The sequence below is a fragment of the Tachypleus tridentatus genome, chromosome 12 (genome assembly GCF_004210375.1).
Source record: "Tachypleus tridentatus isolate NWPU-2018 chromosome 12, ASM421037v1, whole genome shotgun sequence".
Classification (NCBI taxonomy): Eukaryota; Metazoa; Arthropoda; class Merostomata; order Xiphosura; family Limulidae; genus Tachypleus; species Tachypleus tridentatus.
The window spans coordinates 106,321,833-106,341,423 of NC_134836.1; the positions used below are offsets into that span (position 1 = coordinate 106,321,833).

At 32.5% G+C, this 19,591-nt stretch overlaps 1 protein-coding gene across 5 annotated transcripts; it reads right to left on the minus strand.

Moving 5' to 3' along the window:
* Window positions 1-1,320: 1,320 nt before the first annotated feature.
* LOC143234258 (uncharacterized) lies at window positions 1,321-17,656 on the minus strand. 5 transcript variants are annotated; one of them, XR_013018565.1, is made up of 6 exons: window positions 17,163-17,648; window positions 16,215-16,593; window positions 12,777-12,889; window positions 7,712-7,873; window positions 7,269-7,348; window positions 1,321-5,772 (listed from the first exon to the last, which is right to left on the minus strand). XR_013018565.1 is itself a non-coding variant. In XM_076471487.1 (5 exons), the coding sequence occupies exons 2-5, from the start codon at window positions 16,318-16,320 to the stop codon at window positions 5,755-5,757; spliced, it is 393 nt and encodes a 130-aa protein (XP_076327602.1). In that variant the 5' UTR covers window positions 16,321-16,593; window positions 17,163-17,656; the 3' UTR covers window positions 5,492-5,754. The 5 variants fall into 5 exon arrangements, 4 of the variants coding, with proteins under 4 accessions (XP_076327602.1, XP_076327601.1, XP_076327600.1 ...); XM_076471487.1 differs by lacking the exon at window positions 7,269-7,348 and having other exon boundaries at window positions 5,492-5,772; window positions 12,777-12,883; window positions 17,163-17,656; XM_076471486.1 differs by lacking the exon at window positions 7,269-7,348 and having other exon boundaries at window positions 5,492-5,772; window positions 16,215-16,358; window positions 17,163-17,651.
* Between the last annotated feature and the right edge of the window lie 1,935 nt (window positions 17,657-19,591).

Sequence of the window (19,591 nt, forward strand, 5' to 3'; positions counted from 1 at the left end):
AAGTTTTGAAACTTTTTTTATCAGTAGAGGTGATATGTGCAATCTTTTGTTGTTTTCTGAATTCTGGATGAATTATTACTTGGAAAACGTAATGCCAGGTTCTCTGAATATCCACTGCCTAATAACACGTGATTAATAATTCGTAATTAGTCAAACAGAATAAACCATTGCAAACGAAACATAACGTTGATTACCCAAAGTGATACGTTCTAACAGAATCGTGAGATTTTCTTCTTTCAGAAACTTTGTAAAAGATCATGCACATGAATTCCATAATTAAATTCGTCAAAGAAATTTAAGATAAATATTTCAAACATATCGGTACAATTATTCTATTGCTTAAAATTGTGTAGCAGAATGGTATCAGGCAAACAATTACAAATTAAATTGTGAGTGAAAAGTAATATAATGCTATATGTTAATCATTGTTTGTACTATTATATTAATGTTTTAGTGATACCACACTAATAAAAGTTTCAAGTTTTATCACATAAAGAATGACAGAATTTATGTGTACAGAGTTGTAGTTTTTATACTTACTTAAATATCACAATTCATGATGAAAAGTAACTGAATGATCTGAGTAAATCAATACATAATGTTTAGTGTACTCTGTTCATTAACGAACTTTATATATTGCATTCGAATGTTTAGAAGAATTTTTATTTTTTTTGTAAGAACTAGTCATGATCCATGGAATTCCGTTCCATAAGTCAGGTGTATTAACTACTTTGTTCGGTACAATCAATACTAAATTAGAGCTTCTACAAAATTAATCAAATATATCCAAACTTTGTATAAATCAAATAATTACAGTGAAAAATGTTTAAAGAAGCATTTTACCCACTCTGTATAAATGTATTTCATCTGGAAAAGTAGAATAACATTAGTACATGTTTTTCTTAACAACACCCAAGTTCTGCAAAAGATAAATATCAATCATCTTTACATATTATTAAAATAAGTATCTTCATTAGATTTTAAATTATCATTACTTAGTAATTTACAGGTTATTGCTTAATGTCACAAAATGGGAAAGCCTAAGTCACTTTTAAAATCTTTTCATTTAACGATATTAATAAAAAAAAAGTAGATGAAATCAGTATTCACCTTTACACATTTGATAATTGCAAATATTTTAAACTTTCAGTTGCACAGTTACACAAATATTTTTCTTTGTAATTAAGCACAAAACAACACTAGGAGTCATCTGCCAACTAGTATTAATCACCAGTATTAAAATTTTAATTCTAGCGTTTGAGTCCAATGACACACCACTGTACTACTAGAGGTCTCCACAAATACAAAAATCCATAAAAGTTGAAATGTGTATACCTTTATCACTGTTTCTAATTGTATGTACAATAACCAGAATCAGAATAACATAAACTGAAAAATCTTAAAACAATAACACTTTTGCTGCAGTAGTAAAAAAATATTAAAACACAACAGTTTCATTACTTTATGCTTCTATAACAGTACTCTATTTTTCTTTGCAGGAAGTACCAATTATAATGTTATCAATTGTAATCAACCTGCATCAAAAACCTTCCAACTGTAAAATTAATTATGGGTAGATGGAACAAATATAATTATATACATTTCTTAATCTTGAAAACAAGTTTAACACACACAATAAAATTAACTGTTAATGTACTAAATTCATTCTTTTCCCCACTGAATGGTATTTTTCATCTCTAGGTAACTTTGTGAATTATATATGAAAAACATTAACTACAGTACCAAACTGTTAATCAATTAACCTTTGAACACTTCAAATGTGCTTTTAGTAATTCAAAGGATTAAGTAAAACATTTTTATTTCCTTTAACTATAAAACTTTTAATTTCTACAGAAAAACTTTTGTAAAATTAGAAGAGCTTGAATATAACTAAAACATATAGATGTTTTAAAAGTAAGGTAATGATAAGAAAATCGAGCACATTTTTACTTCTGAATTCAGTTGTTTCAATGCTGCTTGATTCATGGTTTTCATAATTAGAAACAACCATAAATTGTATAAGGCTATAACCTTTAGATTGAGGTTTTAGCTTATACTTTCTACATTAGCTGTTTATATTACTGGCTACATGATCTACATAAAGAATATTTATACATTTACCTCTCTAAAGTTTGGTTTTACATAATTACCAATAAGTTAATAAATACAATAATATTCATCCATATCTATATAATTTCTACCTAAAGTTAAATGTTTCTAAGTGAAGAACAAATCAAATTAAGTATTTCTAACCATGTTTGTCACAAATGTAGAAGATTACAAACAATTCAATAGTAAGGTTTGTAATCGATGCTTATTATTATTCTGGGAACCTCACATTTAATGAGACCTAAGTACAAAAAAGTTTTGCTTGGAAGTAAAACTAGTACTTCTGTTTGCATTACAGGGGGAAGGAGACTGAGCAGTTTCTAGGTTCAACTGGCTCCTTCATTTTTAACCTCAGCATATTTTTGTGAAGTAATCACTCGGTGAGAAAATGGAATTTTAAGGTTACCATACGAGTTACCAAAGAAGATGTAATTTATATTCAGTAAACCCTCTTTTGGTAATATAAAAGTTCAAATAATTGTTTAATAATTTTTGTTTACTTTCTTACACAATGTTTGACGTCAGATTAATTTAATGATAGAAATGTAATATCAGGATACAAGTAAGTTTATTAGGTTACAATTGTACCCTATTCTGGCCTTTTATTTGTTTGTTTTGAATTAAGCACAAAGTTATACAATGGGCTATCTGTGCTTTGTCCACCACAGGTATTGAATCCTAATTTCTAGTGGTGTGAGTCCACAGACATATTGCTGTACCAAAAGGGGGCATTCTCGTTTTTAATAACACTTTCTCGCATTCACATTTCTCAATCTTGTAGTTTTTCTGTCAGAACAAATATAAAAATCTCTTGTGAATGAAAAGGTTTACACAATTTTTAATTCAACTTTCTTTCTCAACCCACTAAAAAGTCACACTTTCTTCTGTCATTCAGTCCTTCTTCAGTGATTTTGCTCATTTTAATACTTAGATAATGAGTAATCAATTCATTTTTTTTTTAAATGAGTTAACATTTTTGTAAATGCTATTATTTCTGAAATTCTAACTCCTCTACTTTAACAAAGATTTGAAGTCATTCATTTTCAGTCACTTGTAATACAACTCTTCTCGAGGTGTGAGTCAAATACTTTAATACTTCTGAAAATAGTTAGGTTGGAATAACTATGTTCCAAAACGTAGGTCCCTTATCATTAAATAGTAAGATATATAGCAAATTATATGACATGTTTCTGAAATGCACAATAGGCAATATGTGCTGTGTAAACCACAAGAATGTTGCAAACCCTCAGGTATGGAAATTACAAATATGTAACTTTTTTTTCCCAGTGTCAGCTCTGATATATTTTTAACCTACAGTTATTTACAGACTGTTTTTAAAAACTTCACAACTAAACTTCTTTTCCTGAATGTATCTTATAATGTTTTTTAAAGCTATAACTCATAATAAAGTGTTTTCCACACACTGTACAGCTGTCAGGTTCCTCCCCAGTGTGTGTGTGTTCTCTTGGATGTTGTTTTAATTCACCCTTTGATCCAAAGTATTTGCCAGAACCTCACCATTGTAAGATTTCTTCACGGTACATAATCTTTGATGTTATTTTAAAACACGTTTTGTTTTAAATTGTTTTTCACACACTGTACAATGATAGGGTTTTTCATAAGTGTGTATTCTTTATGTTTTAATCTACCATTTGATCTAAACTGCTTCCAACACACTCTACAACTGTAAGGTTTCTAACAAGTGTATTCTTTGGTGCTTTTTCAAAGAATGTTTTGTTCTAAATTGTTTTTCACACACTACACAAATGTAAGGCTTCCCACCGTTGTGTATTCTTTTATGTACTGTTAATTCACCATTTGTTCTAAACCGTTTTCTACACACTGAACAACTGTAAGGTTTCTCACCAGTGTGTATTCTATGGTGATTTTTCAAACCATCTTTTGTTCTAAATTGTTTTCCACACACTGTACAACTATAAGGCCTCTCCCCCGTGTGTATTCTTCCATGAATTCTTAATTCATAATTTGATCTAAATTTTTTTCCCACACCCTATACAACTGTAAGATTTCTCACCAGTGTGTGTTCTTTGGTGCTGTTTTAAAGAAACTTTTATTCTAAATTGTTTTTCACATACTGTACAACTGTAAGGCTTCTCTCCAGTGTGTATTCTTTCATGTATTTTTAATTCACCATTTGTTTTAAATTGTTTTCCACACACTGTACAACTGTAGGGTTTCTCACAAGTGTGTGTTCTTTGGTGTTTTTCTAAAGCACCTTTTGTTCCAAACTGTTTTCCACAAATTGTACAACTGTAAGGCTTCTCTCAGTATGTATTCTTTGATGTATAGTTAATCCGCTGTTTGTTCTAAATTGTTTACCACAAACAGTACAGATGTAAGGCTTTTCCCCAGTGTGTATACTTTGATGTATTTTTACAACACTATTTGTCCTAAATTGTTTCCCACATACTGTACAACTGTAAGGTTTCTCCCCAGTGTGTATTCTCTGATGTACTTTTAATTCAATATTCCTTCTAAATTGTTTCCCACACACTGTACAACTGTAAGGTTTTACCCCGGTGTGTATTTGTTGATGATATTTTAATTCATAACTTGTTGTACACTGTTTTTCACACACTGTACAACTGAAAGGTTTTATCCCAGTGTGTAGTGGTTGATGATATTTTAATTGACAATTTGTTGTAAATTGTTTTTCACATACTGTACAACTGTATGGTTTCTCCCCAGTGTGTATTCTCTCATGTATTGTTAATATACTATTTGTTCTAAATTGTTTTCCACACACAGTACAACTGTAAGGTTTCTCATGAGTATGTATTTCTTGATGATGATTTAATTTACCATATGTTATAAATTGTTTCCCACATACTGTACAACAGTAAGATTTCTCCCCAGTGTGTATTTTTTGATGTACTGTTAATTTACTCTTTGTTCTAAATTGTTTTCCACATACTTTACAAGTGTAATGTTCCTCACAACTGTGTGTTCTTTGGTGTTTTTTTAAAGAATCTTTTATCCTAAATTGTTTTTCACAAACTGTACAGCTGTATGGCTTCTCTCCAGTGTGTATAGTTTGATGTTTTTTTAATTCACCACATGTTCTAAATTGTTTCCCACAAACTGTACAACTGTAAGGTTTCACCCCAATATGTATTCTTTTATGTATTGTTAATCCACTCTTTGTTCTAAATTGTTTTTCACAAACTGTACAACAATAAGGCTTCTCCCCTGTGTGTATACTTTGATGTATTTTTACTAGACCACATGTTCTAAATTGTTTTCCACACACTGTACAACTGTAAAGTTTTTCCTTAGTGTGGATTCTTTGATGTGATTCTAAGTTTTTGATTTTTACAAATAATTTTCCACAAATTCCACAACCATGAGACTTCTCCCTGGTGCAATTTCTTTCATGTTGTTCTAATGGATTATTTCTCTCAAAGTTTTGAACATCAACTACACAATGATATGGTTTCTCTCCAGGTTGTATCCTCTGTTCTTGTGTCAGTTTATCCAATGTTCCAAATTCTTTTATGTTATTTCCATTTAAAGTTGTTTCTCCACATATTTCATTGTTTGGTTTGAAGGATTTTATAACTTCTGTATAGTAATCTTCTTGTTTTATACAATGATAACCAGGACACTGACTCACATAACGGATGTTCACACTGGTTTTTGTATCTGAAACAAATGTATAAATTATGTCATATAACAGTTAATAAAATATTTGATAAACTTCTAAGTATATCTGATATTTTTGTGTGATCAATGCACAAATGAAAATATTAAAGCTAAAACCAACTACGATGCTGTTTTCACAGTTTTATTATTTACAAACTGCTCTACCGGAACCATTTAAAATAATTTGTAGATAACATTCCACTTTCAAGAAAGGTTTTTTAGTGGATAAAGTAAAATCACCTACATAAGTATGAGAACAACATCAGAACAACCAATGTAGTTTCAGCATTACATTTTAAAGATATTTTCAATTTGAAAAGAATGATTATCATTAAATCTTCAAATGATTAACATGTGGAGTTTAGAACGAGATATTTATTTTCAAGTCCAAATTGAATCAAATCATTTCATCAAAGCAATAATTGGTTTGTTTTGAATTTCCCACAAAGCTATTCAAGGGCTATCTGCACTAGCCATCCCTAATTTAGCAGTGTAAAATTAGAGGGAAGGCCACCCACCACCAATTCTTGGGCTACTCTTTTACCAATGAACAGTGGGATTAACCATCACATTATAATGCCCCCACAGGTGAAAGGGCGAGCATGTTTGGTGTGGCGGAGATTCGAACCCATGATGCTCAGATAATGAGTTGAATGCCTTAACCACCTGGCCATGCTGGGCCCTATAAGAAAGAAAGTCCACTGTACCATTTTGTTTGTTATAGAGGCTAAAATAATCTACGCTCAGTTTTGTTTTAACATAGGCTAAGCAACAGTATGATTAGAGGCCATCCTTTCCAATATAAATGCATGAAATTAGCTGAATATCACAGACTCTGATGTTGTGTTAAGACAAACTGATGATACACTCATATGCAATAATCAAGGTGATGTGAATGCAATTTAGTTACACAGTCTATTTAAGGAAGTATAAAGTATTGTTTATTTTGAACCAGCTACACTATTAGATTTCCAAACAGTTGATTTGTGTGCCTTGTGTATATTACGAGTAGCTGAGTTCTGGGTGAAAACTTTCAACATTCTTGACCCTGATACAAGGATTTTAATAGTTCACTGGTACATGTACATATACAATAATTTATTGCTATCCTAGATCTATGCTCTTTTGAGCTTATGTAAATACAGCATAATGTGTCAATGATGACCTTTTTGCAAGGTATATTCAGGAAAATAAGTTGTTTTTTTCTTGTACTGTGAAAAAAATCATTTAAGTTGAGATGCTAGTCAAGTGACAAGTTGTAATGGGCAACTAAAAGTTATTTTGTCTCAGTAAAAAAAACAAAAAAATTATTATTTGAGTCTACAACTCTGTTAACATAAATACACTTTTTGTTAAAATGTTCTAAATCAAGGGTAACTATATATATATTGATAAATGTCATGATTTAGACTATATTATTTACTGGTATATCTTATTCTTTTATGAAGTTTAGGTACCATCACTCTGATTAGAAATTGTTTGGTTGCTATATTCACCATGTAAAGTAATGGATTGGAGATGTGGGATGATTAAAGCCCAAGGCTGTACAGGGCTGGTAGTGTTCAATAAGTCATATCTAAAGAAATAAATGAAAGAAATACATTCTCTGTATGTGTTGAAACATTAATCCACAGATATAGATTCCAATTACTAATTAAAAATTTCATCTATAAAGAACCAGGAAGATAAACACTAGTCAGTTACGTTTGTTTCATTTTATAGAAACAATTTTAGTTTTCTCTATTCATTTTCAGGTAAACTTTATCTAACAACTATTTCTAATGTTTTATCATTTTATCACTCTATAATCTATCACACACAAATCCCATAGTACAACTACAAAATAAAAACACAATACAGGTCTACACACTTCATATTTTTTCTTTGATTTAATTACCAATGTAAAATAACTTGAGTTGTAGAAAATACATGTACTTACCATGTGTACTTTCTGACACAGATTCTGTTTCTTCTTTAAATTCAGTTTTGTTTTTACATTCATAACATTTTTGTTTGAACTATCCAGATCATCATCACTACTGTCACTGAACTTTGAAATAATACCTTCTTCTAACAAGTCACCAGACTGTTCTGTTTTCTCCTGGACAAATACAGTATAATATTAAACAGCTAGCATTATCATCACACATAGTCTCTACAGTTTACCAGTTCAAAATAATATAATTAACCAACCTAATGCTTGGAACTTAATTATATGTGTAAACAGTACTAAGAACCATTTAAATACTTACCTTTTTTAAAATGGTATGGCTTTAGATGATTAAGAAATCTTTGAATTTAATATTTTACTTTTACATAGCTTGCTGAAACTGTAATATGTATATTCCAAAATATTCAAGAAATATATGTTTGTTACCATCTGATGTGCCAAATATTTTTGTTGCCATTATAATGTTTCTCATTAAACTTCCATTCACATCTAACTAAAATGTAAACTTCAGATACATTACATACCCCTCTACACCATTGAACAGCTAGGAGTCTCTAGTGGAGCAGCAACCAGTGAAAGACTATCTTTCTGAAGAAGGGAATACTTAATGGGTTTTTAATGTTAGCTTAATGTGATAACAGACCAAAAGTCATGAAGGTAGTTACATGTTGTCAAAGTGGGTGAAATGTTATAATGTACAGCATAAATAAGACTTTGAGCCATTTTACTTTAGTCATACATATCAGGTCAATACTATAACAGTAGACAAAAGCAACCCTCACATATATTCCAAGATAAATCCCAATCTTGTCCAGCTGGGAACTACTCAACAGATATTATAAATTGTATACATTTACTGCCTTATATCTCAAATCACGAGTTTGCCCAACTTATTGCTCATTGCACAAAAACCACCACTTGCAGACGAATCCCATTTCCATTTCTACAGCAGTTTGAGACTGAAGAAGTCATTATCCTTTTGGATTCCATTACCAGAATGAAGAGAAACCCATATATGTTAAAACATAAGTGTGCATGAACCAATGTCATCAGGCACCATCATCCAGAAATGGGTCATCACAAAAAGACATTGTAATGGGTTACCATGACTAAAAACATCAAAGTATGACTGAATAATTATATTTATTTCTGTCCAATTTCTTTTTTCTTGTGCAGAATGTTAAAATGGTCAAGTCAGTTATATACACATGTTCTCAAAATTTTTCATGGAATACCATCTCAACAGTGAACACCAAGCAAGAGTGGATCAATTAAGATGTCTGTATTTCCCTGCTTGACACAAAATTTGAATAAACAATTCCAATGAGATAAGTATAACCATTCAGTGAGATCTGATGACACCAGATAGAAGAATAACATTATAAAGGAAGAAATAGGATAAAACAACTAGATCCAGGCAGTCAATATATTTTGAAAATGGAGGGGTTAAGGAAAAATTAATCAGGCCTTATACATGGATGAAGGAATGTAGCAGTAAATAAACAAATCCAACTGATCAAAGTAACTAGAAAACCAAAAAGAACTGCAAAAAACAAGTCTGAAAATAGGCAGTACTAGGGAAAAATAAACATATGATCATACACTAATACTCACAAGGAATACTGCCCATGGAGGATGTTTCACCCTCCTATTGGTGAAGGGATATTGCATTATGATAATTATGACATAGACCAGCTAAACAACTTTCGACACACAAATATGGAAGTTTAAGTCTTTTAGCAGGTGCATGAAATTACATGGCAGTTATATAAGAGGTTGTAGCTCAGAGGTAAGTAACATTTCTGAAATTAAATCTACTTTATACACAACTTTTAACATATTGTAGAAATAAGATTTTAAAAGAATATAAGCATATTTTCAAATAGGAAGTACCCATACAAATTATCTGGTAAAACTTATTATGCATATTATATATATATATATATAAACACGAACACACTTAAATAACCAAAAAATCAAATTACTTCATCAGTACCACAGAATTTCATTATAATTCCTCAAGTTTATTTGCTAAGCTGTATTTGTGTCTCATAAAAATATGAAATCTTGAACACACTAAACACCCAACTTATAAGCACTAAGGTTTGTCTTGAAAGAAAGAGGACACCATTATATTTGGAAAAGGCTGAGTAGATCACTAAGGGGATATTCTGAGCTTTTGCATGGTTATACACATGCCATATACAAAGTATGTGTATATAACAAACCATTTTCAAAAATGGAAAGCAGTAACTAGGTGAGATGAGGAAGGTGCCAAATTTGATTCACTAAATACAGTGATAGCTCAGCAAATATAAAAAAGGTTTCATTTTATATTATAATTTATCAACTTGGTAACTTGAATTCTTAATTTATATAAAGCTACGAACTTTGTATTTTGATATGACAAACATCTATTTTGAACCACTGAATTTAATATACCACATGACACACAAAATTCAATGTTTGGCTGTATTTAATATTTACTTTCAAGTTAAAAAAAATTAAATAAACTATGAACTGGAGAAATGCAGAAAGCTTTTGTGCAGAGCCACAAAGCCCCCAGATGATGAAAGGTGTCCAGCATTTTTATGTCTGAGGTCCTTGCAGACCCATAGTCCAGTTTTGAGTGAAAGATGGCATAACAGATCTTGAGCACAGAACATCAATCTGCTCCACAAGATGTAGAAGATAAGATAGAGAGGATTTTCACTGATCTCATGCACTTGACTTGTAGCTGTTTGATGTGGAGAATGAAAGTCAGCTTACAGTCACAAACAAACCCAGAACTTTACTTCAGAGACCAGGGGAAGAACATCATTACCATTTGCTGTGGTCTACTGCAACAAACAACTGAGGGCAGTCTGAATATGCCACTTAATAAATTTCATGTTTGACGACCAACAATAAATGTGGAAGTTGTCCACATAGAACCAGTTTGCAACAGTAGGAGGAAGCTGTGTAGTGATAGCATTAATCTTAATACCGAAAAGCGTGAAACTGACGACACAGCTCTGAGGGACTCCAAGGTCTTGTGGAAAAAAAACATGAAAGTGTCAAGCCCACACAGACTTCTGAATAAAAATTGGTAAACAGCTGTGCAATCCTTAGTAGTCTCCTAAGCCTTCTCAAGGTAAAAGAACACAGAAAAAGGATATTCCCTCTTCAGGAAGGGTTCCCTGATACACATTTCAAACCATATGTCAGATGGTCTACTGTTTAATGCTGTAAACAAGGCCAACAATGTATGGAAGAGAGAGGTTGTTTGAATTGAGGGACAAAACAAGGTAAGCATTAACAATTTTCTCTAAGACCTTATAAAGACAGCAAGTAAAAGCAATCAGACAATAATTAGAAGGAATCTTTGAATTATTCCTAGGCTTAAATTAAGAAAGGGTAGACAATAGCCTGGTGCCAAGCATCAGGGAAAACATTTTCCTGCCAGATACAATTAAAAACAGTTTAAAGAATACCAAGAGAAGCAGTAGAGAGATGGCACAACATCTCGTAGTGAACATCATCAGGTCTGACCAAAGTAATGCCAGACTGATGAGGAACAAGTCTGAATTCCAGCAGTGTAAGGAGGTGATTATAATTGTAGAGACAATCAGCTTGAAAGGAAAGAGGTAACTGCGCAGCCTCAGACTTGATGACTAAGAAAGCACGGTAAGAAACAGAAGCACTGGATGCACAAGAAAAACTCTCACCAAGTGTCAAATACTGTTCTGTATACCATCATCTTCCTGGCCATTAGAGAGCAAGATGGAAAAGAGATGGAAAGCATACCTCCCATTGACCTTCTAAATTTTGACCCATATGAATTTGGAACTGGCAATAGAAGAGATGCTAGTTGTGATCTTAATCCAAGATTACTTTTGGCTTTGACACCTGCTGATAAATTATGTAGCAACAGAAAGAGGGATACTGTCACAAGGCATTCTAGGGCTGTTTTTGAGCTTTCAGTGTGGCACAGCATGGCCAGGTGGTTGAGGTATTTGAGTCGTAATCTGAGGGTTGCAGGTTCAAACCCCCATCACACCAAGCATGCTCGCTCTTTCAGCTGTGGGGGCATTATAATGTCATGACCAATCCCACTATTTGTTGGTAAAAGAGTATCCCAAGAGTTGAAGATGGGTGGTGATGACTAGCTGCCTTCCTTCTAGTCTTACACTGCCAAATTAGGGATGGTTAATGCAGATAACCCTTATGTAGCTTTGTGTGATATTAAAAACAAACAAGGTTTCAGTGCCTCCAGGCAGGCAGAACTCCATCATAGATAAAAATACCTTGATAAACATAACTAGATCTTCTTAGGAATATGGTAAGCAGCTGCCTGAACAAAAGTTAGCCACTTCAAACAGAGGGAACTGCATCCATTGATCTTCCAGAACACACAGGAATAAAATCCTGAAAGAACTTCAATAACTCTCTCCACTGTCCCCTTTACCAACATACCTCTGTTAGCCATGAATAAAAGTTCTGAAATCCAATTATCTGCAGGAGATGGAAACACCATCTGTTTGAGGGAGGGATACTTGTAGCAGAGATGTGAACTGAATGACTAATCCTCATACAAGGGTGTGTAGTATCCATGAATCAATGGTAAAGGTTTTCTACAGATCCAGAAATTCTTGAAGCCAAGGCCCCATAGACCCCCAAGATAGAATTAAAACTGAGCAAAGGAACCTCATGGATATAGACAAAATCTATTCTTGGTACCAATGGTTCAAGGGGCTGATGTAGGGGATGGAACTATGACCTCACATTGGAGCCAAGGAAAGTTAAAAGCCAACAATAACAGGGATAAATATAGAAAGTTTACAATATGTCCTACATAAATATTAAATATGAAACACTAGTGAATTAGCAATATTATTATTGCAAGAAGACCTGAAATGAGTTCATTCATGGCAATATGGCAAACTTGTTGTGAATTTCTTCACCTTGTAACTATAAACGTATTATTATCAATTATAAAAAGTCCAGAAAGACACAATTAAAATTATATATTCTCTTCAATACCACAATGTAAAAGTTTTAATCTACAAATTACCTCAGTTTTCACTGTTTCTCCATCACAGTTATCTTCTTTCTCCTGTTTTATCATATCAAATTTGAAAATGGTATGTAGAGATCTTTCTTCTATGTAATCAGCTGGTCCTGTCGCTAGAAATACAAACGCTGTAGATTTCTCTATAACAAGATGCAATATTATTTATCATAATCAAAATCAATACAATATATTTAGCTGGACAAGCCTCTTCTATAGTCCCTTTCTTGATGTACTAGTGCATTAAAAAAACCAAAAAAACTTTCAGCAAACAGACTAGCATGCACAGTTTGTTTCAATCTAGAATGGTAGTTGAACATTCCCGAGTCAAAGTGCAACGTATCTATACCCAGTACTTGAAAGTTTTAAATGAAGAAAAATAGTAATTAAGTGAAGAGTACTTCTGGAGTTGAAATGCACACCAACCAAAACTGATAAGTCTAGCAAACTAATGCAAGCAGTCAATTTAACAGGTACACATGAAAAATCAAAAAGAAGAATAAAGTAAAATAATGAAAAACTTAACACAATGTTGCATCCCTTCATGACTGGAATTACAAGTCAACCACTAAAGAATAGATGTTATGTTTCTAATTGTCTTGAAATGCTGAGGTGGAAAACCAACCAATAATCTCTGCCAGAGGGTATCACTCTCTAATGGAATACCAGCACAGATAGTATAGTTTCTACAACAGTTTTATAAGTACATTTTCCTCATATATGGATGAGGCTACCTAAATAAACACAGTTTCATGCTTCAAGAGAAGTCATACAGATTTCATTTTACACAGAATTTAAGTGGCCTTAAATGCTTGGCTTAAAGAATTTAAAAAAAAAAGAGGGTATATGATTTGGTAATTCTTAAATACAACCTGTATGTTGAAATTTCATTATGTGTCACTAAATAATTTGTTAATAGCATTACTGTAACACAGTAAAGTACCCTAATATTGATAACTGACAAAGTACATTCTGAAGGGGTTTGTTAGTTTTAAGAAAACCATGATGAATCATAGAAATAGCCAAGTCTTTTGTAAAAGTATTCATCATGCCTAAAATATTTGAGTTGTTTTAAGAAGTAACCGTTGCCATGACAAGTTATTCTGGCAGAGTTGGTGAAACAGAATGTTGAAGAGTTGAATGTTGCTACCACTATAGGAGTAATTCTAAGATTGTTATCCATAGCATCAATTCACTCTTTTTGTAACTTTTAAGATTTTCAAACAATTTCTAAGTTTTAGTTATTAACTGTATTAATATAGACATTATACTTGCTAAAATAATTCTGAATGTTACAAATGTTATTAAACTAACCTCATCAAAATCTTTTAAAAGCTACAGAACTTGCTGTTTCTAATGTTAAGCTAAACTGATTCTCCTGGTTTCAATGATGCAAATTGTACATTCAATGTCTATGTAGTATTACTAAATAGTATATTCTTAGAAAATTGGTTGAAGAACAAGAAAGCTTGAAGCATCCATTTCGGAATCTGATAGTAGTTGTAGGCAAGATTACCATTCTATTTAAAATTCAGGGAGAGACATTGATGATCTGTGAATTCAACAAAACTAGTCTGCTGAAGAAAAAGTGGTGATGAATAACAACAAAACAGACCTCTATATCATTTTTCCTTTACTAAAATTTATTTTTTAGAATGAAAGAAATTTACAAGTAAAACATTTGATTGATGTTAAGCACAAAACTATGTAATGGATTATCTGTGCTGTGTCCAGATTTATATGATTCATTTATTTTCTTTTACTCCAACTTTGTTCATCTTAAGTCAGGTCTTTAAAATTCCAGGCTCCAAGTCACCATTGAAACTTTGAATTGTATGGAATTGCATAATAAATAACTATAACCCATGTTTCCTGGTACAAACAGTACTGAAATATATTTCATGACTTTCCCATGTTTGCTATATTGGACTTGGCTCCTAAATTATTCTGTTAGCTCCTAGATCTGAAAATATTGTTGAGGTCTTGTCTTAAGACTTTTTTTGGAGTAGGAGATTTCTCATGATCTGAAACTCTTGATTTCAATTTGAAGTGCCCCAGAACTAGCCCAACTTGTATTTGTTATTGCAAAGCTACGAAGGCTATCTCCACTTTCACTATATTCAATTTGCTGACTAAAGAAAATGCAACTGCCTGGCAGCACTCACCATTGATCTAATCATGTTTGGAATTGTAAACTGACCAATCTCCATAACTTTTGTTTTGTCAAAGAGATGCTTTTAGTGTAAATTGTTTCTAATTTCAATATTATAAATAAGTTTTTTATCTAAAGTTGTGAAATTGCATTGGAATAATCTTTAAAACCTCTTAAATTAATGAATTTTTTTTCCTGCAAAACTTGACATTTCATTCTTTATTTTCTCAATCTAACTCTATACCCATTAGGTCAACTTGACCAACCTCTTAACCATAATAAAATATATGAAATTAAACTAAACTACCCTTTGAATAATGACTGCAAATTGACACCATATACAAAAGCAGTGTATGCTAGATAGCATAAATTTTTGTAACAATATATATCAGTTTACACTTTTTACTACCCTTTGAACAGTGTCTAACAGATAATTTTTGCTCTTGACTACTGACAAAAATTAAGCGTTCTTTCTATACAAATGGTACTAGAACACTAAATTTTAAGTTAATTAAATAATGCACCTAGGTAAACAAAGTAATAATGCATCAAGAAGATAATGCTCTATAATGATAATTTTTCTAGCCTCTAACTACGAGATAAAGGACTATGAAAATAATGTCTTCTGATATATTGAAAATTCTTACTGCATTTAATATATATTATAAATACTGTAGTGCAAAATATTACAGTGAACTATTTGTAATCTGTGAAGATGATATGGCATATTTATCTTATTTCCTTATATAATTCAGATCTTACATAATATTTGATTTAATACCTATGTTTTAATGCCAAATTTATTCACAAATAAAATTAATAATATTTTGGATACAACTAAAAAGATGTGATATACACAATTTGACCAGCCATGGCAAGAGGGTTTACTTATAACTGATTTCTTGTAAGCAAAAGTCTGTAGTGGGATAAACATGTTAGTAACATGAAAATCTTTCTAGTGCCACAAAAGAAAACAATATAAGAACAACTGCTAAAATAAATCTTTTGAAGTTTACCTAAAAACATAATGACTTATGAATTTATATGGTACATAATAAGAAATAATGAAGTGTAAGTAAATTATAGTTTATGTACTAAAACTCTAAAATAACCACAAAAATCAAACTATCAAACCTAACTTTATGAATATGCATCCTTCAGACAGGATATAAAACCATCCATAAAAGAAAAAAATAATAATAATGAAAAACTCTGCTAAATTTGAACAGGTAAATTGACACAGTTCATTTTAAAAACATGGAAGATGTTCTCTATACACACATACTTACTACTTGTTATTGTGAATATTTCATCTTCATTCTTCTCCAATTTAATATCCAAATCTTCTTGTTTCTCATCATAAAATGGTTCAACTTTCATATTTAATACTTCCATGATTACACAGAAGCTTCACCCTTACATTTTTATCAAAACTTGGTGTTTCATGGCAGAGAGATAAATTAAGACTTAAATGTTGCTTCATTCAAAAACGTTAGAAATTTTCATATATATATATATATGAACCTCAAAATTCAAATTATTTCGCTAACTTCCATAAGTAACTTTCAGCATAATTTTCCTTCCACCTCTATACGAAATCGGTGACAACAACAAAAAATTACCATATGAAGTATAGAATGTAAGGTGTAACTAAATGGTTAGAAGTAACTAGAAACATAAGAAAAAAACAAAGTTTAACAATGATACACTTAGATCGCTGGTGTTCTGTCTAACACTAGGTGTGTCAACAATTCTAGAACATATTCATTATTACAAGTAACAAAGAAGAAAAGTTTTACCAGTTGTAATTTAAAAAATAAACTTTTTCAAAAACTTGTTTTTCATACATGATAAAAAATAAAAAGTACACTACATGTCTGTTTAACAATTTGAGGAAGCAAATTTCCATTCCTAGCTGTGAATTCTACCCAGATTAAAATACATGTATACTGTTCATAATAGTATTTACAACATACATGTACTGTAACACACACTTTTCCCAAATTTTATATTCTAAAGTATTGTTTATTGAACTGAATACATGCCAGTGTATCAATACGACAAATTATTTGTTGAAAAGTCTTCCACAAAGCTAAAATGTTGGTCATTTGGTTAAAGTAGGTTAAAATTGCTTTTAAGAAATACACATTTTATCCTATCCAAATATCATCTCTTAGAAGCATTGCACATACTTATAAGATCTATTTGCGGGATGAAAAATTAAATTCACTTATTACCATATCACAAACTACACACGATTCCAGTACAAACACATTCCAAATACATTAAATTAAATCAGGGGTGTGCAACAGGCGGCCCGCGGGCCACAACCCGGCCCGCCAAGTCATGTAGTGTGGCCCTAGTTGTTGTAATCTAACCATGTGGCCTGATCTGTAATCCAACGCAAATGGAATATTTTTAAAAGCATCGATCCTACGGGATTCCCAGGCTTCGACTCGACAAACTTCTAAAATTATCTTTGCTAGAGAGGAGCAGGCCGAATTCGATTGGTCGGCCTCCTTAGGGCATGAATAGGTGACGTGCGCTAGCACTATTGTCTACGACTCAACGTCATGTCCTGAACCTCGCCTTCGCCCGCTGGCGACAATTTTCCCTAACCTCTGCTGTCCGTCATTCATTATTGGTGAAAATTTTATTACCTTTTACAGTTACTACAAGAGATTGAAGGTAAATTGATTATTATTTAGCATATTGTTGTGACTTTACTGAATTTATTAAAATTTTGCTTTCAGATGCATCTGATTCTATGTACAGTGTGACCTCGTTATTCGCGGGGTTACGTTCTTTACCCTCCGCGAATAGCGAAAACCGCGAATATTGGACGCAGTTTTAAAACGTATATGTATGCGATTATATACTATATGAAATGCTTCCCAAACACTAATGATACTTATACTCATTGATGCAGTAATAATGTAGCAATATTGCATACTGTTATGTATTTCACTAAATTGTACCGTGCGTTACCGGGCTGTGCTTTGCCGTTTGCATTGTTGGGGAAGCTGAGGCAGTCAGCCAATAGCAGTCAATCTTGTTTGGTGAAGACGACAATTGATAAAACGGCGATTGAGTAAATACAACAGAAATCTCCTCGAAAAGCCCTTTCAGTCTCTGTGACCTACAAAACGCAGTTCGCGCATAACCCGCGAATGGCGAACCGCGAATAGGCGAGGTCACACTGTATTTTGCTATTCTCAATTAATTTAAGTACCGGAAGGCTATGATCGGGATGCCAATTTAGAAACATGTGTTTCTGTCCATAAGAGGTTCCATGTGTAAATAAATTCTATGTTTTTTCTACTTTGCTATTTTCGTGAGAATAATTTTTGTTTTGATTTCAGGGCTAGTAAAATGTCAGCAGTTAAGAAACGAAAAATTGATGATGAGGAAGGTTATTCAACAGTGAATGGTGCACAAAATATCTTGTTGTCCCACATAATCAAGGTGTTGTCTGCCTCGTCTGTCAAACTACAATTGCAGTCATGAAAGAGTACAATATTAAGCGACATTACGCAACTAAGCACTCCTCCCAGTTTGATGAATTTGTTGGTCAGGCACGAAAGGACAAAATTGAACATTTAAAAACATCCATTGAAAAGCAACAAGGTGTTTTTACCACTTTCAAGAAAAATTCAGAACTGGTGACAAAACTGAGTTTTAAGCTTTGTGAATGTATGGCAGAAAAGGGAAAGCCTTTCAGTGATGGAGAATTTATTAAAATTGTTTAACAATATTCACAGAATATGCATGTCCAGAGAAAAATATTTGGTGGAGCAAACTAGCCTTTCCCTTTACTGTCTCACGCAGGACAAAGATCTTTCAGAGGACATCAAAGAAACTTTGAAAGAGATTGAATTCGTGTGAAGCTTTCAGTCTGGCTTTGGATGAAAGCACTGATATCAATGACACATCCCAACTTGTCATTTTCATCAGAGCTGTTACTGCAGGCTTTGATGTTTTCGAAGAGTTTTTAGATATGGCAAGCCTTTCCTCCACAACCACAGGACAGGATATTTGTGAACAAGTGCTTAAAGTTGTAGAAAAGTTTGAACTGAATCCTTATAAATTATGTGGTGTAACAACAGATGGTGCTCCTTCCATGACAGGTAGGACAAATGGATTCACCAAGAAATTTCTAACTGCAATTGGAGCACAAGACGTAGTTGTAAGCCATTGCATTATTCACCAAGAGAGCTTGTGCACCAAAGTTCTGGATTTTGCAGAAGTCATGAAAAATGTCGTCCAATGCGTAAATTATATTCGAACACGAGGATTAAATCATCGACAATTTAAAACTTTTTTAGATGAGCTGGACAGTGAGTATTCAGATGTTTTGTACTTCTCTGCTGTACGTTGGCTTAGTAGAGCTGCTACTTTGAAGAGATTCTGGAATCTGCGAGAGGAGATTAAGTTCTTCATGGAGAGCAAACGTCAGAATGTGGACTTCTTGAGCAATGAGAACTGGCTGAATGACTTAGCATTCCTCACAGACATTACACAGCATCTGTCTGATTTAAACTTAAAACTACAAGGGAAAAGTCAACTTGTGAATAAGTTGTTTGAGCATATTTGTGCTTTTGAGAAGAAATTGGAACTTTTCCAGGTTCAGTTGAGAAGAGCCATATTGACCCATTTTACATGTCTT